This window comes from Phyllopteryx taeniolatus, chromosome 9 (assembly GCF_024500385.1).
Source record: "Phyllopteryx taeniolatus isolate TA_2022b chromosome 9, UOR_Ptae_1.2, whole genome shotgun sequence".
Taxonomy (NCBI): domain Eukaryota; kingdom Metazoa; phylum Chordata; class Actinopteri; order Syngnathiformes; family Syngnathidae; genus Phyllopteryx; species Phyllopteryx taeniolatus.
The window spans coordinates 14,359,588-14,382,173 of record NC_084510.1 but is presented as its reverse complement, the minus strand read 5'-3'; the positions used below and the strand labels follow the sequence as shown (position 1 = coordinate 14,382,173).

General features: G+C 41.5%; 2 protein-coding genes across 9 annotated transcripts in view; both read right to left on the bottom strand.

Annotated features, from left to right (window-relative positions):
* LOC133483458 (homeodomain-interacting protein kinase 1-like) overlaps positions 1 to 16,046 on the bottom strand; it is a 28,494-nt gene extending 12,448 nt beyond the window's left edge. For all 4 annotated transcript variants that reach the window (XM_061784743.1, XM_061784744.1, XM_061784745.1 and 1 more), the window contains exons 1-10: positions 15,703 to 16,046; positions 9,565 to 10,292; positions 5,209 to 5,400; positions 4,950 to 5,131; positions 4,752 to 4,875; positions 4,499 to 4,618; positions 4,153 to 4,239; positions 3,324 to 3,508; positions 1,834 to 1,984; positions 1,579 to 1,765 (exon numbers count right to left, since the gene is read on the bottom strand). In XM_061784743.1, the coding sequence (XP_061640727.1) occupies positions 1,579 to 1,765; positions 1,834 to 1,984; positions 3,324 to 3,508; positions 4,153 to 4,239; positions 4,499 to 4,618; positions 4,752 to 4,875; positions 4,950 to 5,131; positions 5,209 to 5,400; positions 9,565 to 10,290 (1,954 nt within the window). In that variant the 5' untranslated portion in view covers positions 10,291 to 10,292; positions 15,703 to 16,046. The remainder of the gene's footprint in view (positions 1 to 1,578; positions 1,766 to 1,833; positions 1,985 to 3,323; positions 3,509 to 4,152; positions 4,240 to 4,498; positions 4,619 to 4,751; positions 4,876 to 4,949; positions 5,132 to 5,208; positions 5,401 to 9,564; positions 10,293 to 15,702) is intronic.
* Positions 16,047 to 18,151: 2,105 nt separating this feature from the next.
* The window catches only part of LOC133483837 (calmodulin-binding transcription activator 1-like), a 71,725-nt gene continuing 67,290 nt past the window's right edge, over positions 18,152 to 22,586 (bottom strand). For all 5 annotated transcript variants that reach the window (XM_061785635.1, XM_061785637.1, XM_061785636.1 and 2 more), the window contains one exon: positions 18,152 to 22,100. In XM_061785635.1, coding sequence (XP_061641619.1) covers positions 22,025 to 22,100 — 76 coding nt within the window. In that variant the 3' untranslated portion in view covers positions 18,152 to 22,024. The remainder of the gene's footprint in view (positions 22,101 to 22,586) is intronic.

Below are 22,586 nucleotides of genomic sequence, written 5' to 3'. Positions count from 1 at the left end.
TCTTTCGAGCTACGAGTTGTCGCTCCGAACATTTTTTTGTCTGGAGTTGTGACCACAAGTTTTTCGAGCTACGAGTTGTCGCTCCGAACATTTTTTTTGTCTGGAGTTGTGACCACAAATTTGAGTTACAAGTGCAGGATGACGGCACGGTTCCCAAACGTGTTCCATTTAAGGATTATGGAGGCCACTGTGCTCTTAGGAACCTTAAGTGCAGCAGAATTTTTTTTTGCACTGAGAGCCGTAAGGTCTTATATAGGCCAGGGGTGTGGCTTTCCTAATCAAGTCCAATCAGTATAATCAAACACAGCTGGACTCCAATGAAGGTGTAGAACCATTTTAAGGATGATCAGAAGAAATCCAGCACCTGAGTTAAATATATGAGTGTCACAGCAAACGGTCTGAATACTTATGGCTGTGTATTTTTAGTTTTTCTTTTTAATAAATCAAAAGTTTCAACAATTACGTTGGGGCTCCCCCCCCCTTATCGGGTGCCTCTATCCTCCCTCCTTTCCAACAAACAAGCACCTGTTTCATTGTTGTAGATATGTAATGATTTACTTTACTCATCCGGTTTACAATTAGTGCTTTGTCTTTTGTTAGGGATTCTTTCTCCCCTCTAGAAACTTTGTTCTGTTCGACTGATCGACTCTGATTCTCAATAAACAACAATTATAATACTAAGAAACCACAGCAGCAGCTTAAAAACTCCACTGTGATACAGTAAAACTGTTCCGACATAAAAGGGATACAGATTCTCCATTCTGTTTGACCTAACAGCCAAACAGGACAATAAATAAATTAATAAATAAACTAAATAAAAATACATAGATACATACATTTTTCATATTTTTAAGAAAACGGGGATCCTATAGTTCAAAAACTTGACGTGATGGAGAAAAACTGATCAGTTTTGGATTCCGCACCTGGAAATTTTTTAAAAACAGCTGTCAGACCTAACAACAAAAATTGTGTTCCCCAGTGTAGTCAAGGCGTGCACACCAGAAGGAGCAGCATAGTGAATTACCGTCAAGCATGATGCAAAAAAAACTTTTTAATTATTTACATTCTACTTAAAGATGTTATTACTGTATGTTTTTATTGAGTACAATACTGTAGTGTGCTATTTTTCTCGTTAAAAACAGAATCAACTGTTAGGCAACCCAATGACTGTCGTTTTGCATTTCAAAAGAATGATACCATACGTGGTTTGGGGTGTACTTCCAACTTGAAGTACAATTAGTTGAGTTATTCCACACCAATTTAGGCTAGTCTGTCCTAACTAAGCCTTGTTGTATAAACTGATGAAGCCGGCTAAGATCGAAATGTCATCGATGACGACGATAACAGTCCAGTTGCGATCGATTCAATGACCTGAGAATGAAACGACCTTAATGAATGAGAATATTCACAGGCTTGTTAAACACAAACTGTTTTTGTTGGTCTTTTTTGGTGGGGCTTGACCATTTGAATGGGGAAAGATGATTTTGAGATATGAGTTTAGAGGTATACAACACAGAACAAATCAAATTTGAAAGTCAAGGTACCACTGTTCCTTATCCACGACTCGGTGTCTCTCACCTTGAATGGTGGAAGGTGGGCAAACAATCAGAGTCTGCTGGAAGGGTTCTGCCTGGCTACACAGCCCAGCAGGACGCGCTGGAATAGGTACACTCTGTTGCGTCAGACCGGGAATGTTGATCGTGGCCTGCTGGTACAACGCTGGTTGATAATTTAGCAAAGGCACCGCTCCCCCCGCAGAAGGCACCTGTTGGACATCCACTGGTTAAAACATTGAAAGATGACTTCACCTTGTAGAGAAGGTGTTGAGCTTGCCTGGTTATGCTGGTTGAGTTGGCTACTGAAGGTAACAGTCAGGTTTCCTGCTGCAGCACTAGGGACTGCATTGGTGGAGTAGATAGATTTATTGTTGTCGTAGGTGCTACGGCGCTTGCAGATCTCCATGTTCTGGAAGCACGACTTCACACTGGGGAGTAACAACATTTCACTTTGAGAGCCCTTCAAGAAAAGCCTCACTGTAAGCAAGCAGATGTGTACAAGTAGGCACTAGCGTTCCAAAGGTTCCAAAATCTTCAGATCGATTCCAGCAAATTTCCATGCATGGGCAGTTAAAGCTGGGGTATTTTAGAAATATTCCAAAATGGAAACTTTCCATGGAAATTATTGGCATTAACTGTATAAGCGGTACGGAAGATGAATGAATGAATGAATAAACTAGGAATTGGGGGTAATTTAATTAAACTATTCAAGCAAAAATATTTATGCTTTAATATAATAAAAAAAATCATATTTAAACAAATATTTTGTTTTGTCATAAGCAGATGTCCATGAAAATTCAAAAGCATGACATTTTAACAGATTACTTTTGTCAGCAGAAAATTATAAAATTATTATTTTGAACAACCACTTTTTCCATTGAAGAACAAACATGAATGTCACGTTAAATATTACTTATCACCTGACCCTACCCATTGAAAAATTTACAAAAATGCACCCGACCTATCCAAAAACACCAACAAAGTCCCATTGTCCCAATGTTAAATGAAAAGAGCCCCTCTCCCTCTACAAAAGTCCAATTCAACATCAACACAATCTTCCCTCTGGCTTAAGCCTCGCCTCTGCATTTTTTCTTGAACTCTGTCAGGCAATGGGCTCTTCCTGGGCTCAATCAACATCCTCCATTTCCCCTTCCTCAACATCCAACTCAGACTCTTCCTCTTCAGTGTCACTGTCCAGCCCTGTTGACGCATGTCTGTGTTAGCCTAAATGCCAACCCATTTTTCCGCTCTCATATTTGTGAGCCTGTTGCTAAAGTTCATGTTCCTAATCAGTGACCAGTTGCACTCAAAGGTGCCTGATAATCCACAAAGTCCCTTACACCGTGTGGCTGCAAATATGTACAGGCATGACTGCCAGATTGCCCCCACTTTCCAAAAGCTTTGCTTGGTTCTGTACTTTGCCAACCAGCCTAAAACTTTGCCTTTATTAACACCCAGGTGGTCATACATGGCTGTAATGACCACAAGGGAACTGTTCATCTCCAACTGTCAAAAATCGCATAATTTTACAATCCTATAAAACTGGATATTTTTAATAGTATGTTGAAAGATAAGATTGAAATGATATTTCAATTATTAAGCGTTTTGGGATCATAGTTTGTGGTATATTTAAAGTTGAAACTATTCATATAGGCAATTCCCCCCCAAATTTTGGGGGGGCCTCAATTGCGGTTTTCAGTATTCATGCAGAGTTTTAGTCTGTTCCCCACAAATATGGGGGTTTACTGTACTAGTCGGCACACTTACTGAGAGCTGTGTGGATAATCCATGAGGTGGCTCATTGTGACAAAAGGGTGACCCAGAGTCTTTGTAGGCGTAATCCTCTTGTCAGCATCCAGGCGGAGCATCCTCTTCAGGAGATCTATAAACTCTCGTCTATCAGCTTTCTCAGCCAGCATGTCTGTCCCCTCCAAATGAGATGAGAGGTTGACCTGGGAAAATGATGTTTATAGATTTTTTTAAATTTAGTTCTCGATGTAAATGTAGGCACATATATTCCATTGCAACATGCTAGCAATTTTTTGTCCTTTTGTCTTGAGTTTGTTGTCACATTTCTGTCGGGCCAATTATATATTACTCGTGCACTCACTGTAGTAGTCTCACCACGCTGCACTATTTGCATATCTGTTGTTGACCAATACTGGCCACTCATGCCAGAGTAGAATCTGCTCCATTTGCACACTGACTGAGGAGTATCTGCAACATTTGCACAATCAACATTGTCCCAGACTATCCTACGACTCGCTTGAAGTCTCTGCGCCCTTTGCACAATGGTCATTGCACCGGACTATTGTAATATTAGTCATTCGAACTGCTCTAAGTGCTAGAGGACTCTGCATCTTTTTGCACAATTGTCAATAAATAAATAAATAAATGTACCGGCATTACCAGATAACTAGCAACCCTTTATTGCTCAGTGACTGTTTTTCTCAATGTCTTTATGTCTCAAAAGTGTTCTCTGTCAATTGACTGTCTGTTGTCGTACTAGAGCGGCTCCAATTACCGGAGACAAATTCGTTGTGTGTTTTTTGGACATACTTGGCAAATAAAGATGATTCTGATTCTGAAAAAGTACCTGCATCATGTCATCCAAACAGTTGAAGATGTATTTTCTAGCTTCCTTGGATTTGATTCCCATCTCCATTTCATGTTCTGATGGTGTCTGAAAAATAGATATGATCATTTAAGGTTTTTGTTATACCAACACACGATATGGCACGGAATTTGATACCCAAGGTCCCAGATTAGCCCAATTAGTGTCAAGACATGTGAAATATAAATAAGAAAATAAGAGACACAAAGGCGAGATAAAAAAAAATAAAAAATAAAAAAATACTTATTTGCAGTTGTGAATGTCTGCAAAAGTAGCAAGGATTTGGATGCAGCGCAAAATCGTCTGAATTATTAGTGAGTTTATTGACCTTAAGCCTCCAAAGCGGGTAGCTAGAGTCAGGTCCTCGGTTGAAAAAGCGGCTGGTTTTTGTGCCTGCACTCAGTAGGTACTCAGCTGGCAGGCCTTGAGTCTGAGAAATGTAGCGGATCTGTGAAAAGAAAAGAAAAAAAAAGAAAAAAATCGTACTAAAATGTATACATTTGCGTGAGGAAAAACACTGAAAATGTACAGATTGCCGGTGAGTCTCTCGTTTCTAGGTTAGCTTGAACTGTGGTACTGACCTGATCATACTCGGATGCGCCAGGGTAAAGCGGCCACCCCAGAAAGAGCTCAGCAATCACACAGCCCAGAGACCACATATCAATAGCCTCACAGAAGGGCAGACCTAAAATGATCTCAGGAGCCCTGCACAGCAAAGCATAGGCTAGAGGGACGAGCAAAGTAGAGTTATAAGCCGAGGGTTTGTGAACATGTGATACCTGTAGTAGCGAGACTGCAAGTATGTTGAGCACACAGCCTTGGAAACGTGGCTTGCAGATCCAAAGTCAATGACCTTTACTCTGTAGGGCTGCCTGAGAGGGTCCACCAGCATAATATTTTCAGGCTTGAGGTCAGCATGAATCAGTCCCAAGCTCTTGAGTTTCATCAGTGCCGTGGCCACCTAAACACAAACAGTCTGCTTTGAAATCTATGTTTTGTTTTTTTGAAGAGGTTTTGACTCTGAGAAGGTGTACATACCTGTTGCAGGATTGGTCTAATGTGCCGCAGATGCAGCGGGCTGAACTTGCTATGCTTTAGGAAGTCATACAGGTTCTGCTCGAGCATCTCAAACACCAAGCACGTATGACCCTTGTGCTGAAAGCACTCATAGGAGCGCACAAAGTTGTACTCATCCGCATTCTCCGCACTCAGCCTGTTCAGGATGCCCACCTGGAAAATATACAAGAAAAATAAATAAGTTCAATTAAACAGAGCATACATTTGTACAGTGGGGCAAAAAAGTACCATATTTTCACGACCATAAGGCGCACTTAAAAGTCGTAAAATTTCTGTGTAATTGTGTGTAATTCCTTATAATGCGGCGTGCCTTATGTGTGCACCGAGTTCCAAAATCTATAAATGTTATTGTGTGATGAGCGCTCCGCTTGACTGACTGGGAGGATTTCCTGCCGACACACTGCTTATACAGAGGAAAAGCGGACGTGGGTGAGGACAGCATGCGGACGTAAAGGGGGAAGGGTGCGCCTGAAGGAGGACGCTAAAGGCACGCCCCCAGTAGGTATATAGCGCCGGTATGTGCATTGTGCAAAACAATATCAGTTTGGCTAAGGACACCCGAAAATGGCACCTACAAAGAGGCACGCTTATGAAGCAAAGTTTAAACTGCAAGCTATCAGTTACGCGGAGGAACATGGGAATCGAGCAGCTGGGAGAGAATTCAAGATCAACGAATCCATGGTTCGCAAGTGGAGGAAGCAGGAAAACGCCGGCATCATTGCTAAACAGCCCCCCGGCAAAGAGACTGACTCCGACAATGACGAGAGGGAACCCGGCATGTTTGATGGAGAACTTGCCCAGCTGTTCATTTCGGATACAGAACATGAGGACTTTGATGGGTTTGTGGATGAGGATTGATAAAAAAATAATGTGAGTACATTGTTAAATACTTCAATAAAGTACAACCGAACTCAGTTTTGCTCCCGCTGCCTTTTTAAAAACATACGCTAGCATGCATGCTACCGTATGTCTTAAGCTAGCGTATGTTTTACCATGCCTGCGCCCAATAATACGGTGTGCCTTATGTATGTGTTAAATACAGAAATAGACCCCGTTACTGAGACTGCGCCTTTTAATGCGGTGCGCCTTATGGTCGTGACAATACGTTTTATAAAATATTGAGATGAACTTTAGTAATTGACCAAATACTTATTTTCCACCATAATTTGCGCATAAATTCTTTAAAAATCAGACAATGTGATTTTCTGGATTTTTTTTCCTTCTCATTTTGTTTCTCATAGGTGAGGTATACCCATGATGAAAATTTCAGGCCTCTCTCATCTTTTTAAGTGGGAGAACCTGCACAATTGGTGAGTGACTAAATACTTTTTTGCCCCACTGTATGTGGCAAGTGTACTTTATCATCCAATCACTTATTTCGGTGTTTTTGCGACTTCACGTCATGATAGCTTAGGGGTTAGCATCATTTTTTTTTTGTCCTGTTCGGCTGTTGGATCAAGCATAACGTTAGATCCGTATACCTTTTATGACGGAACAGTTTTACTGTGTCAGAGTGGAGTTTTTAAGCTTCTGCTGTGGTTTCTTAGTATTATAACTGAAGTTTACTGAGAATCAGAGTCGAACAGAACAAAGTTTCTAGAGGGGAGAGAGAAACGAAGACAAAAGACAAAGCACTAATTGTAAACAGGATGAGAAAAGTAAGTCATTACATTATCTACATCATGCTTTTAAGTCTTTGCCAACCCACTCCTCACCTTCCCTTGGTGATAGCGACACTGGTAAGAACCATGGTAAGAAGTGTAGCTTATTCGCTACCGTGGAGGCAATGATTAGTGATTTACAATGCATTGTCACTGGAGGCAAAGAGAACTTCCGCCTCCGCGGCTTGGCTTAATAAAATACAGTGCACCAAACACCTGTTCAATATGGATGCGCCGTCTTTCTCTCCATCTCTCTTGCTTTCAATATATCCTGTCACCATGACTCTTCAGACGCTGGCCAGTACAAATTTCATTAACTAATTCGATGAAATAAACACTCCAGTGGGTACGGAAAGTATTCAGACCCCCTTAAACTTTTTACTCTTTGTTATACTGCAGCCATTTGCTAAAATCATTTAAGTTCATTTTTTCCTAATTAATGTACACACAGCACCCCATATTGACAGGGGGAAAAAAACGCAATTGTTGAAATTTTTACAAATGTATTAAAAAAAAAAAACAACTGAAATATCACACAGCCATAAGTATTCAGACCCTTTGCTGTGACATATTTAACTTGGGCGCTCTCCATTTCTTTTGATCATCCTTGAGATGGTTCTACACCTTCATTGGAGTCCAGCTGTGCTTGATTATACTGATTGGACTTGATTAAGAAAGCCACACACGTGTCAATATAAGACCTTACTGCTCGCAGTGCATATCAGAGCAAATGAGAATCATGAGGTCAAAGGAACTGCCTGAAGAGCTCAGAGACAGAATTGTGGCAAGGCACAGATATGGTGCACTTAAGGTTCCCAAGAGCACAGTGCCATCCATAATCCTTAAATGGAAGACGTTTGGGACGACCAGAACCCTTCCTAGAGCTGGCCGTCCGGCCAAACTGAGCAATCGGGGGAGAAGCGCCTTGGTGAGAGAGGTAAAGAAGAACCCAAAGATGCAGTTGGGAGAATGGAGCAAGTTCTAGAAAGTCAAGCATCACTGCAGCCCTCCACCAGTCAGGGCTTTATGGCCCGACGGAAGCCTCTCCTCAGTGCAAGACACATAAAAGCCCGCATGGAGTTTGCTAAAAACACCTGCAAAAATTTCAACAATTACGTTTTTTTCTGGTCAATATTTGGTGCTGTGTGTACATTAATGAGTAAGAAAAATAACTATTTTAGCAAATGGCTGCAATATAACAAAGAGTGAAAAATTTAAGGGGGTCTGAATACTTTCCGTACCCACTGTCGTGTTTATTTCATCGAATTCATTCATGAAATTTGTACTGACAAGTGTCTGAAGAGTCATGGTGGCCGGACACAGCCCGATACTGGCCGGAAATGTCAGACGATGAGCGAGTTGAAAAAAACGAAAACCGATCATCGATCCCGATCACAAGATGGAGCAATTTGTCTACTTAAATGACCTGTTCATTTACTGTATATACTTGTGTACTTAATTGCTCAAAAAATCATTAGTCTTTGTTCATCTATTTATGCCAGTGAGGCAAAGTGACAGACAGATAAATGGTCTTCTATTAGGTAGCAGGAAGTACATACAGTAATTAATGTATCCACTTTTTGTGACATTTTTGTTTGTTGGTGTTTCGTGAGATTTTTCAATTGTAAAATATGTTCCTTGGCACCATAAAGGTTGGAAATCACTGCTCTAGTCAGATCATGTATTCTAATCAGTCAGGTCAAACCAACATTTACAACGTGACAGAAATAATGGGTGCTAACTTACTGTAATTAAATTCATCCATCCATTTTCCGACCCGCCTCTTCTCACTAGGGTCGCGGGCGTGCCGGAGCCTATCCCAGCTATCATCGGGCAGGAGGTGGGGTACACCCTGAACTGGTTGCCAGCCAATCGCAGGGCACATACAAACAACGAACCATTCGCACTCACATTCACACCTACGGGCAATTTAGAGTTGTCAATTAACCTACCACGCATGTTTTTGGGATGTGGGAGGAAACCGGAGTGCCCGGAGAAAGCCCACGCAGGCACAGGGAGAACATGCAAACTCCACACAGGCGGGGCCGGGGATTGAACCCCGGTCCTCAGAACTGTGAGGCAGACACTCTAACCAGTCCACACCGTGCCACCTGTAATTAAATTAATTTCATTATTTTTAAGTCGGCGCCCTCAACTCTTGTTGAGTGTATCCGGTCACATTTGAGTTGACGATAAAGCCCAACGATCGTTAAAAAAACGGGATGTGGTAGAATCGGAATACAAGATTTTATTGCAGTAGTCTGACATAGCGCCATCGTGAAAGAGCAAATTTGTCTTGTACTATTGGCCGTCAGATATTTCCAATACTACGTCAAATGACGCGCAACAAGGCTAAAAATAAACTAGTTTTTGGATTCAAATATACTGTGCACGATGGCGACGCGGAGTAAATGTATTTCAATGATGTCATTGATCGGATCGGCGAATGACGACATTAAAGCCGATCAGCATAAAATGCTAAATATCGGTCGATACCGATCAGCCCGACAAAATAGGTGTAAAGTCTAATATGGACGTTGCTTTACTTTTCACAGCTCTGTATATGGCATAAGTAGGTGGAGATATGAAAACTAATGTATGCAGATCAGATTTAAGTGGAAATTACAAATGTTTTATGACAAGATGAAAACATTACCTCAATTTGTCCCTGGCGAGCATATGAAGGATGGTTCTTTAGAATCTTAATGGCCACAATCTCATTGGTACCCCTCTTCCAGCACTTGGCTACTTGTCCAAAGGTGCCTCTCCCTAAGAACTCCAAAACTTCGTAGCTGCAGGACACAGAACAGAGGATCTCGTGCTGCACGAGCTGATAGTCGCCTTCACCATTGGAGCTACTGCTTTTGGTGGTTGGAGCCGAGTGAGGTATGGACTGGTCTGTGCCGCCTCCTCCGCCACCGCCCGTGCGAGTGGAGAATGTCGCTGCCGGTGCGGAGAGCTCCTCTAGAATTTGCACACTGCCACAGCCGCTGCCCTCATTGGTCTCCTCCATCTTTCTCTTCTGCCCATGCCGGTGTCCTCTCGTTTCTGAGGCCGTCTCGACGTGAGCATATGAGGAGGATGTTGCGTGCTCGGTGACACGCCGATTGGAACCCCGAGGAAGACTACCGGTGCTATCAGCTGCCCGAACCACCACTTGACCCCGAGATCCGGGCGCTGTTGGGGGGAAGACTAGGGACGACGCAAAGGGCGGGACAGCCATGGCTGGGGTAAAGGTATACGCTGACTGGCCCGCTATGGAGCTGTACGCTTCAGTAGTGGACACATCCCAAACATTGTTCTCCACCTTCAGCTTCTTGACACGGCAAAAGGCACTGGAGGAAATGGAGGGAGGAGAGAAGACTTGCAGCTGAGACGTCATAACTGAAAAAGAAAGATAACATTTAAAATATTGAAATGTGATTCATGGTATTATATTACAACATCTATCATACCATACAGCCTTTGTTTTTGATGTACACGAAAGACATTTGGGTTTCAGTTCAAAAGATGAATATGAGACAAAAGTTCAGAATTCCAACTTTTTGGGGCAGCCGTGGCCCAATGGTTAAGATCATCGACTGCCACCGTGGGGGACCTACATTCAAGACCCCGACCGGACCATCCGCCAACATCCCCCGGACTCACGGCTGTGGTGTCCTTGAGGAAGACACTGATACCATGGAACTGCTCCCCGGGCGCTTCAGCTGCCCCCTGCTCCAGTGTGCTCCACTAATAAGTAGGCTTTACACGATCAGGATTTTTGGGGCCGATCAGTGAGTTGAAAAAATACGATAACCGATTCGATCACAAGATGGAGCAATGTGTCTATTTAAATGACCTGTTAATTTACTGTATATAGTTGTGTGCTTAATTGCGCAAAAAATTATATTTACAATAAATAATGTATCTTTGTTCATCTATTTATGCCATTGAGGATAGAACAAAGGATAAATGGTCTTCTATTAGATGGCAGGAAGTACATACAGTAATTAATGTATCCACTTGTTGTGAAATTTTTGTTTGTTGGTGTTCTGTGAGATATTTCAATTGTAAAATATGTTCCTTGTTTTGATGCATTTTTCTGGAGAAAATGTTTTTTTAGAATTCAGAATTCATTCTACTGCTACCATCATGAGTTACATCATCAACAAATACCAGTAAACCCGTTCCAGAATTTACCTCAACCATGCTTCACAGATGAGCTTGTGTGTTTTGGATCATAAGCAGATCCTTTCTTTCTCCATACTTTGGCCTTTCCATAATTTTGGTGGAGGTTAATCTTGGTCTCATCAATCCATAAAACTTTGTTCCAAAACTTTTGTGGCTCATCTCTGTACTTCTTTGCAAAATCCAATCTGGCCTTCAGATTATTTTTGCTGATAAGTGGTTTGGATCTTGTGGTACAGTCTGTATATTTCTTCTCTCGAAGTCTTCTTCGAACAGTGGATTGTGATACCTTCACCCCTTCCCTGTGGAGGTTGGCAGTGATGTCACAGACTGTTGTCTTTGGGTGTTTCTTCACAGCTCTCACAATGTTTCTGTCATCAACTGCTGTTTATACCCTTGGCCAACCTGTTCGATCAATGTCTGTTGCTCAGTACACCATATTTCTTTTTCAGGACATTCCAAATTGTTGTATGGGCTATGCCCAATGTTTGTGCAACAGCTCTTATCGAGTTTCCGTCTTCTTTCAGCTTCAAAATGGTTTGCTTTTCTCCCATAGACAGCTCTCTGGTCTTCATGTTTGCTTAACAGCAAATGCAGTTTTCACAGGTGAAACCCAAAGCCAAAAACAAGCACTATCTAATGTTTAAGCCACAGGTGTCAAACTTGTGTCCCGGGGGCCAGATCCGGCCCGCCACATCATTTTATGTGGCCCGCCAAAGCAAATCAAAATCGCTCATTGTGTTCAGCTGTAATACCATTGAGATATTTGCAAGCATTTTTTTGTTACCAATCGACCTTTGAAAAGAAATGTAATAGTGGAAAACATGTTTTATAGGCTTCTGATTTAAAAACTGGCTATTCATCAATGTGTTGTGTATACTGTATGTAATTACAGGTAATCTTTCATCTATATTGGTTCACAGTTGTAGCGGCCCTCCGAGGGCAGTCATAACTACGATGTGGCCTGGGACAAAAATGAGTTTGACACCCCTGGTTTAAACAATCAATCTAAAAGGCAACACCTGAGCAACTAGAAACACCCATCAGTCACATGTTCCAATACTTTTCCTCACTTGAAAAGTGGGTGGGTTCAAACAAAAGGTTTGAAACGTTCTGTCCTGAGTTGTTTAACACACCTAGATGTAAATACCATGAAATACCATGAAAAGCTGGAATTCTGAACTTTTGCCTCATATTAATTTTTTGATCTGAAACCCAAATGTATTTAGTATACAACAAAAATAAAGGAATTGACCTTGCTGTTCCAATACTTTTGTAGGGGACTGTATAACACCATGGTGTTTCTGTTGTTATTTTCATGTGCAGGTATTGGGTTGGCTCTGTTTAACTTGCTACGCTAATATAGCATCCCTGCATTCAATGCGTCTTACTCTCCAAGCATGAATAATCAATTTACAAAATCCAAACAAACTTGGTTTGATTGGTCATGCCTGGCGATGGGCAGCGGGGAGATGTCATGATGTTTTTCCCAGCCAGGGTGCCACTTTTTGCCATAAGTCTGGGGTGTCAAACTCATTTTTCCGTGGGCCACATTGTTGGTACGGTTTCCCTCAGAAGGCCGTTATGACTGTGAAACGGTAAATGTTTCGTTTCGCCTCATCATAGCATTCAGTGGCAGGTTGGCAATACAAGATGCAGCCCCACTGCTGCTAAGTCACTTTGAAAAGGATGTGTAATAATGAAAATATTATGAAAACATTATATCTATTTTCACATGACTAGAATGAGTAGTATACATTTAGTGATGTATAAAGTTGCTTTGTTTATCTCGTTTCATTTTATTACCCAACTTCCGATTTAGGGTGCATTAATGTTTACTCGTTAAATGTTTGACGTCCAATTGGTTCTCGTGAAATACAAAAGATGTTGCGAGATAGGGCATTGGATTCCATCGCCCTATAACGGTAGAGATTTTAGCCAGAATCATGGAAGTTGACGCAAATGATTTGATTTCGCGGGCCACATAAAAAGATGTGGTGGGCCGGATTTGGCCCCCTGGCCTTGAATTTGACACGTGTCATACGTTAACACGACCTCAAGAGTTTTCAGTGCATGATAGAAACAAGTACATCAGACGCGACTCTTGCTCTTAGCAGACCACCATTGACTGCACAGTCTGCTCCAAGTGATTGACAATCACGGCGTAGGGAATGAAACGGTCAAAAGCGTGGTTTAATTTCACAAAGGTTGATGGTGAAAAATCACAAACATGGTGACAATGCACCTTGCCACAAGTGCAATCAATCATTAAAATGTACGTTATAATGTTTGTACACAAGTAATCTTAGGCAATATTTAGCAAAAGTGCAGCACATTCAAGTAGAGAAATGCAGCATTTTCGACTGGAAGATGAGCAGTTCCAGCAGTTCTACACTACTGGTTTCTTTTGCATTAAATCATTGTTGATATAATGTTTAACATATATAATACTGATTTGTTCAAGACATTTCTTTTTCTGTACATCATTTGTATTCATTTATTTTACATTCTTGTTGCAAGACAAGTTATTTTATTTAAAAAACAAAAATAAAGCACTGTTAATTGTGATATTTGTTTTGGTGTAAAAAAAAAAAAAAAAAGAAGAAAGTACTGATAAGAATACAATTAATGTACTGGACCAATAAGTAGTATCGTTAAGTGTAGTAGTATTGTTAAAATATTAATGAGACCCATCCTGGGGATGAGTATCGTTCAGTTAAAGTTTTTTCAAATTACTGCCCAAAAACAGCGTGTAGAAAAATTGAGACACAAATCTCAGCAATTGTTATACAAAAATGATTTTGTAGAGCAAATATTGGTATACAAATTTTTTTTTAGTATTTCGGACCCTGTTATTGGTGGATTTTTAAAAAATTCTTTACCTTGTTTTAACTGAAACCTAAAAGTCCATCTGTGAAGGGGTTCCTCAAATAGCAGACAAAACCCAAGGGCCCAGGAGATACATTATATTGCCAAAAGTATTTGCTCACATGCCTTGACTCACATATGATTTTCAGTGAGATAGCATTTTAAATCCATATGGCTTAATACAATGTTGGTCTACCCTTTGCAGCTATAACAGCTTCAACTCTCATGGGAAGGCTTTCAACAAGGCTTAGGAGTGCGTTTATGGGAATTTTTGCCCATTCTTCCAGGACCATATTAATGAGGTCACAAAGTAATGTTGGACGAGAAGGCCTGGCTTACTGTCCACTCTCAAACCACTGTCCACTTTGGGTAGGCGGAGATCTTCGCTAGTGATGTAGAGAAAATCTAGAAATTTAAATGACCCGATTTCAGGCCTCTCTGCAGATTAACATTGGGAATTCAGGATGTGTGGACAATTTTAATTTGTATTTCACATGTATACTGAGGCACCATAGAGTCAATATTACTAGAAATAGTAATACTAGAAAAAGTTGATTTGGTAAAATATGGGCACTTTAAAGAAGCTAACAAGTATCTTTTGAAAATGTGGGAGTCGCGCAAAGGTAGGACATGCAAACTCCACACAGGCTGGCCAGAGTCCAGATTCAAAGTATGAAACACAGAACTGTGAAGCAAACGGGCTAACCACTATTACACCATGCTGCGCTACTGTACAATGAATTGTCTCCACTGCACAGGATATAAAGAATCAAATTGCATTAAGTCTTATATAAAAAAAAATCCCACACCATATTATGACTTTTGATGTTACTTTTTTAAAAGATTTTAACATTTCAGCAACCAAAAGAGGAGCTATCCTCACACGGTTTATAATAAATAATAATTACAAAAAAGATTAGCAAGACAAGTCCTAATACTAGTCAAGACAAGATGACATGCTTGACGTTCTGAAGGGAAATATGAGACAAGGGCGTGACCCCTAACGTCTTGTGTGCTCTGTAAGATGCGCAAACTCGAGACTACAACCATAAGAAAAAGGTGCTGTTTTATGTATGGAGTCAGACTAAAGCTTTCTTGACAAACAAAGACAAAGGAATAACGACAGTTGGCGGATTGAGCAAGGAATGCCGCCTTAAACTGCCTCTACAGAAATAGTCTATGTAAGGGTGGCATAGGAGATAGTGGCACATTCTGAGAATCAACATTTTGTGCATTTTTTCCACGTAAAGACACATTGGTAGCATCGATGTCAGATATGCAGGATATACAGACAGACGAACTGTGCTGGATACAGTCCGTACAAATACAGAAGTAAACTGACGAAATGTAACGACAAAACATGTTAACATTGGTATTGGATTGACACATTTCAGTTGCTCCATCCTGCGGATGAACTGACTTTGCAGTCATGTTGGGCCCGAGTTAAAGTCCTGCCGCGATCAGAAATGTTCCAACTACAATCAGTTAACCGACTGATTAAAAAATGCGGTCGACAGTCAGTTTGTTGACGCCAATTGCGTAGCAAGAGAGACGTTTGGGGATGTTTGAGAGCAAATCAGCAGCGCTAGGTTATTGAATTCGTCTAAGCTAACCAACTAGCTTCACGTAACTTCAGGGAGAGGAGACCATAGATAAAAGCTTTCAAATGCGCCTCGTAAAAATAAAATAATAAACTGCACTAAAACAGATTGCTGCACCAATGTAGAATGTTGTTATGAATGTGTGTGCTACTTACCGAGTCGTATGTTCTCGCGCAGTCAGAAAACAGCTTCGCCCAAGGCTTAAGTTCCCACTGCGCTCCACTGGAGTAGATATCCGAATAGCTTCCGCCAGCTAGCCACACATGCTAACATTAGCTCGCTAGGCCTGCATTGTTTTCTCAGTCGAGGGAGCGCTTGACAGCCACAGAGGACGCTACAGCTCCGAGTTTAAACGAGCAACAGCCGAACATCACTTTATACACTTCAATAAAAATCTGCGGTACTAAAATAAACACATCCCTCGCTTAAAATATTGACTACAATATACTTGACGCGTTCCATCCGGAGACAGAAATATCCCGTTTATACCGGGGGAAAAAAAAAACAGGTCGTTATATCAACTTCGATTCCTATGTCATTTCCGGTTATTACCGTAATGTTGATAGTTATCTTTAACAAGGCAGATAGGTACCGACTAAACGTGCTATTGTGAAGAAACAAAAGTCTGACAGTGGACCTTGGCGCATGCAATTACAATAATAACTGTCGCAAATTGTCATATTGCTCCAGAAATTGCCGAATCTCATTGAGGTGGTCCTTTTGAGTGGCAAGGACAAACGCGTACATTTTACTTTACGGTAATGGAAATTGACGTCATAAGCTTCCCAGTAATTTTCCTGTGGAGTGGAGACCTTCCACAACAGGGTGACAACTGCTCAAAACCCCCATGCAATAGGAAAACAAATCATACATTTAAAAGGAAAAATTAAGCAATTATTCATCACTAATATGTTGATGAAATGGTTCACAATATTCGTGTTGGTAAGCTAATTTGCAAAATACATAAATGTTGTGTGTCCGTTGATTTGGCAGTTTTTATTTGCCTCTAATTTCCGAGACTGTACTGTGTGTGCAAAAAATATATTTACATGAAATATAATACTAATGAGGTGCTTTAAGTGCATTGGCATCTGCATTTTAATTATATTTAGGTGTTTGAGAAACATAAACTATAACAAGAGAAAATAGTGGGTACGGAAAGTATTCAGACACCTAAAATTTTTCACTCTTTAATTTACAGCCAGCGGCACGGTGGCCGACTGGTTAGTGCGTCAGCCTCACAGTTCTGAGGACCCGGGTTCAATCCCCGGCCCCGCCTGTGTGGAGTTTGCATGTTCTCCCCGTGCCTGCGTGGGTTTTCTCTGGGCACTCCGGTTTCCTCCCACATCCCAAAAACATGCATTAATTGGAGACTCTAAATTGCCTGTAGGCATGACTGTGACTGTGAGTGCGAATGTTTTTTTGTTTCTATGTTCCCTTCGATTGGCTGGCAACCAGTTCAGGGTGTACCCCGCCTCCTGGCCGATGAGAGCTGGGATAGGCTTCAGCACGCCTGCGACCCTACTGAGGAGAAGCGGCTCAGAAAATGGATGGATGGATAATTTACAGCCATTTGCTAAAATCATTTAAGATAATTTTCCCCCTCATTAATGTACACACGCCGGACGACTGGTTAGCACATCTGCATCACAGTTCTGGGGACCAGGGTTCAAATCCCGGCCCCACCTGTGTGGAGTTTGCATGTTCTCCACGTGCCTGGGTGGGTTTTCTCCGGGCACTCCGGTTTCCTCCCACATCCCAAAAACATGCGTGGTAGGTTGAAGACTCTAAATTGCCCATAGGTGTGAATGTGAGCGCGAATGGTTATTTGTCTATATGTGCCCTGCGATTGGCTGGCGACCATTTCAGGGTCTGTGAGGCAGACGCTCTAACCAGTCGCCAACCGCGCCGCCGACACTAGAACAAACAAGTACAATTAAAAAGATAATTCTGTTTCCGATGCAAAAAGGGTTTTCCTTTACTCTCTGCTCTATGTGAAAGTCCGATTTGTGAACATATCACATTAGTGATCCTTGAGATCCTTTAAAATGGTCATCTTACTACAGATTGCGCTTGTGGTGGTTCTGAATGTGGCGATGGGATTCAGCTGCTGTTTCGTGCAGGGGTGAATCTAATCTGGTGGGATACAGGGCCGCTGCCCACCGCAAAATCTTGAAAAATCAAAATCAATGCAATTCTAAAAAGAAATGCAAAAACTGCATATAATACATCCATTTTCTGTTCCACTTATCGTGTTCAGGGTTGCACCTGACTTTGGGCAAAAGGCAGACTACGTCCTGGACTGGTTGCCAGTCAATCACATATATACGTAAACAACCATTAACACTCACATTTACACCGTCACTGAGTGGCAACTGAACCACCTTTGCCTGTTCGTAAGTTAGTCGAGTGAACCCATACATCAGTGATTTAATGCTTATAATATACCCAGTATAACATTTGTTCAACTCTTGCATCTTAGTTTTTCATACATTTAGCATGGCCCTCAGAGGACTTAATAAAAACTCAAATGGCCCCTGATAAGAAAAAGGTTCCATACCGCTAATGCAACATAAATGTAAATAAATACCAGGCAAAGAAACGTTAAAGTGCAAATTTTATTTTTTATTCTGATTTCATTTTACAGCAGAAATTATGTAAAGCATTCAGAGGACATTTTCCACATATAAGGGCAATATTCAAAACACTGCATGGCCTCAGCAACAAAATATTCTCTTAAAAACATCAACAGTTTTGTGATGCTTGTGCATGCAAACAAAAAAAGTAGAACATAAGAAGTCAAAGTAGGCTACAAAAGAAGAGGAATGATAGGCATGGAGAACACAACAGCAGGCAAGGTTGGAATAGAGCAGGAGATGAGACAGAGGGAAGACAGAGGAGTGGAGAGGGTCTATCATTCTAGCATGCAATGTGGTGTTTGGGCACGCCGCCTCAGAGACAAGGGATAAAAGGTTTACAGGTACCATTTTCCAGGCGCACCGCTGGCAAACAGAGGCCATCTCCGCACGTTTGCCGGCAACTGTCTCACTCGTATTTTAACGTTTTATGACATTATCTTTTTTGTTTTTCTTACAGTCAACATCCTCTCCATAAGCACAAACGTAGTGATCTCTATGTTAGCCATTCTGTGCGCAAGGATACTGCAGTATGTCTGTGTTTTGAGTATCTAAAAAGGAGTTGTGACGATGTGGGAGGAGCGTTTGTTTGAGAGGGATACTGAGAACACATTTTTGAGATCTTCCAAATAGAGTGCAAATAAGACTAGACTTACTAGTGTTTTAATTAAGGTAACACATGGTTGCAACTTACAGTATTTTTAAATCTTAGTATTATTCTTGTGCGTTTATGACCATTAGAAATCACTCAGTACTTATTTTTCTTGTAGATAAAAAGACACACGCTGCAGTTTAGATAACGCAAACAGATCACAATCGCTGCCTCACAAAATGAGACTATATGCATGGGAGAGGGCCAGTCAAGAACCACATTAGAAAATGAGACGATTCTAATTCATAGATAAACATTATCCCTAACGTATGGAATACACATACACAAAGCTGTGTGTTAGCAATGAGTTAGTGACACTCCACATATCATCTCCCTGTTTTTCAACCCTGAGTAAAATCTAAGGGAGAGATTGAACTGTTCCCCAAGACATAAGCGCAGAGAGAAAGACTGTGGCTTTCTTGTGTTTCTGACTGTGTGCACTTGTGCGTGTGTGAGTGCGAGACATGGGGTGAGAGAGGGGAAGAGAAAGAGAGCGAGAATGGGAAAGGGTGTACAAGACAGTCATGTTGTTGTCTGGAAAACCGCTGTGTTCTTATTTTATGCTTAATGCTACGAGAACATTTTTATGTGAACCTTTGCAGGAAAACACAGGCTCTGACACCAAGACGTTTGATTGACTTGTGACAGTATCTTTTATACAGAGCATTCAGAGAATGTGTGGTTCCAACACTGCATAATGCACACACACAAGCGGCCGAAAAATGACAATGAGCATTCAGTCCAAGGTCTGACAAATTAGTGCACGTAACTTGTAACTTGCATGTAACTTGAAACAAGTCCAACACTGACATTTGTTTAACACACCATTGAGGAGAAAGAAAAAGGTAACTGGCAGCCATTCGGAGAACATACAATAGCTATTTCCTGATATGAACTTGCACTTTTCTGTTATTGATCAGGCACTTCCTAAACAGAGCTTTCCAGAGTGCTTAAGCACATGTTATATACCAGCAGTGACAATGAAGAGGAAAAAGGAATGAAGAGTGGGAAAGAGACATTCTGTTTGACTGAATGGCAAGAATTGTTGAAACTAAAGGTAGCATGTTGCTGAAGCACAACCACATTGTAAAGAATGTAGCACCCTCTTGCTTTTTTTTTTTTTTTGGGGGTCAATGCATTCACATTTAAACGATCTTTCTCAGCATCTTCATCACCATTATTTTAACAATTGCATCTTCAATGTCATCCTCTAGTTGAACTACTGTTGAGCTATTACTATCTTGTCTACTGTTTATAGTCTGTGTGTGTTGCCTCTGTGCATCTCACTTATATCTTTTGGGTGTTGTTTTTTTTCCCCCCCAACATAAAATGAGGCAAAAGAGCAATCATTATAATTGGCACTACTGGCAAAAAGTGTTTGATTTTTGCGAGCCAAGGAACAAAAGCACAATGTGTAAATGTTTTGTCTGAAAGATCATTGTTTCAGCTAACTTTGTTTTCCCACTTATTTAATTCTAACATCAGATTTTTCATTTGCATGCTTGAACAAAATGTTCTTTTCAGTAACACTTATACTGGATACTCTTAAAGTGAAGCCGTTAAAATCCTCTCACAGTCCATAGCCAGTAACATGTTCTTTTTGTTGTTTCTGCGTCTTAAATATCATGCACATTACTCAGTTTTTAATATCTACATTATTTACAAGCAATACAGCCGTCCTGTGTAGCCAGGTCTCTATGTTAAGTTCTTATTATGGGAGTAAAATAATTTATAATCTTAAATACAGTCCTCTTATGAAAAAGTTTCAGGGTCCTCATATCCCCTTACCTCGTCAGTTTATATACAGGAATATGCAGTAGTCCAAAATATGGATTTGATTGCCCGTATGGGCTAATATGGGGATCAATGCCCTGTATCTGGGTAGGTACTGGACCCGTGTCATGTACAGAGCAAGCATAGAGACCTCTCAGAGTCAGGAAGAAGTCAAGGCAATGTTACTGTATGTGACTCTTTCCTCAAATCACAGCTAGGATTTAGAGGTTCATGAAAAGAACAAACTAACAGAGACATTTAACCACCGCAACATGTCATATTTTAGCACACAAGGGGGGAAACCAGTCTCAAGCTTAACCACTCTTAAATAAATAATTAGACCCCTAAATAAATAAACTTTGTTGTTGTTGTTTTTTTGTTTTTTTTTTAAGAAAAAGCACCCAAAATATGTCATTTGTCCTTACACAATTCACATTACGCAGGGCAAGGATAAGTCGATGAGACCAGTGAGACACAACTACACATAGAAATACAAAATAAACAACACGAAAGCAGTTTGGCAAGCATGCAGGAGCTCGCGGCTCAAACACATGCATTGAATTGAACAAACACTGACAACACGCGGGCGAGCAAAGTGCCGCCTCTGAGAACGAACTCCATACAAAGTCCATGTAACAAATTAAGACATCGTTAATTCAGACCCCGACCCTCATGGAAACAATGCTCCTCTTACATTCAAGTGGTTCCTCCCCTTTTGATCAGGTGACTGATTGATAGGTTTGTAAGTAATGTGAGTCAGTGTTTAGTGATATTGTGATTATACCGCATTAACAGGATGGTTTGCCTCTAGAGCTCTTCAGCATGGCGAGGAGGAATGAGCGAAAGGAACGAAGAAATAACCTGCATGCAAATGCAACATAGAAGTGAGTTTTTTGGTTTATGTTTTCTTATCCTTTCATGGATCAGTGTTTGGGCACAAAACGCGGTGGGTTTTACATGAGTTCGGCAAGTCAAAGTTGCCTTTGGCGAGTGAGCGAGCTGAAGCCTTCCACCACATCCAGTCGGCGCCACGCCGTCACCAGCCGCCATCTGCCAGCCGCCATCCGCTTCCTCCCGTTTGGAAACATACCCATGAAGAGTGCAAACAATGCCATGAGGTTAATGTGATGGTCTCCCAGTGGAACTGTGGAGGAGGATCAGTTCTGTGGACGGAGCCAGATCCCTGGGCTTGCCCTAGTAGTCTGTCTGTCTGTCTGTCTGTCTGTCTGTCTGTCTGAGCTGCCATGATGGACACCTATCCTGTCCTCTGTCTGTCTGAGAGGATTCTTCCTCTCCAGAGAAGACAGGATAGAGGGCGAGCAAAAAAGGGGGAGAAGGAAATGAAAGGGGCAGGAGAGGGGGCAGGGAGGAATATAGTTTGGAGAAAAAAATGAAAAAGAAGGAGAGAGGGGATTATCACAGGCTTAGTGGGCTGTGGGTGGGGCCTGGTGGAGGGCTCTCAGGACCCCTGTCCTTTTTCTGCTCTCTGACCCTGGTGTAAAGACACATATTGGAAACACATTAGAGTGATTTTTCTTTTGTGTGTGTACATGTCTGTATATCTGTTTCCATCTAATAGTCCACAGTTTACTTCCTGGGAAAATCTCCACCCCGGAAATCCTACCCAACCCCCTCAAGGCACAAAAAGGAGACAAGCAAGACATTTGAGTCCCAAACTGATGTCATGCCCCCAGGAAGACCATGTGCAAGAGTGCTCCTCTATCTATCTGTCAGTCATGCAGAAGTAGCAGCATCATTCCGCAGTCCTCGACGGGACAGACAGAAGAATGAGGGAGGGAGAGAGAGAGTAGAGAGAGAGAGAAAGAGAGAGAGAGAGCGAGAGAGAGAGAGAAGGATAATAAGCCTGGATACCCTCTCCTCCCCCCACATGCAAACAGGCATCTGCCACCAGGAGAGAGAGATAGAGAGAAAGACAGTGAGAGAGCGAGAGAGAGAGAGAGAGAGAGAGAGAGAGGGG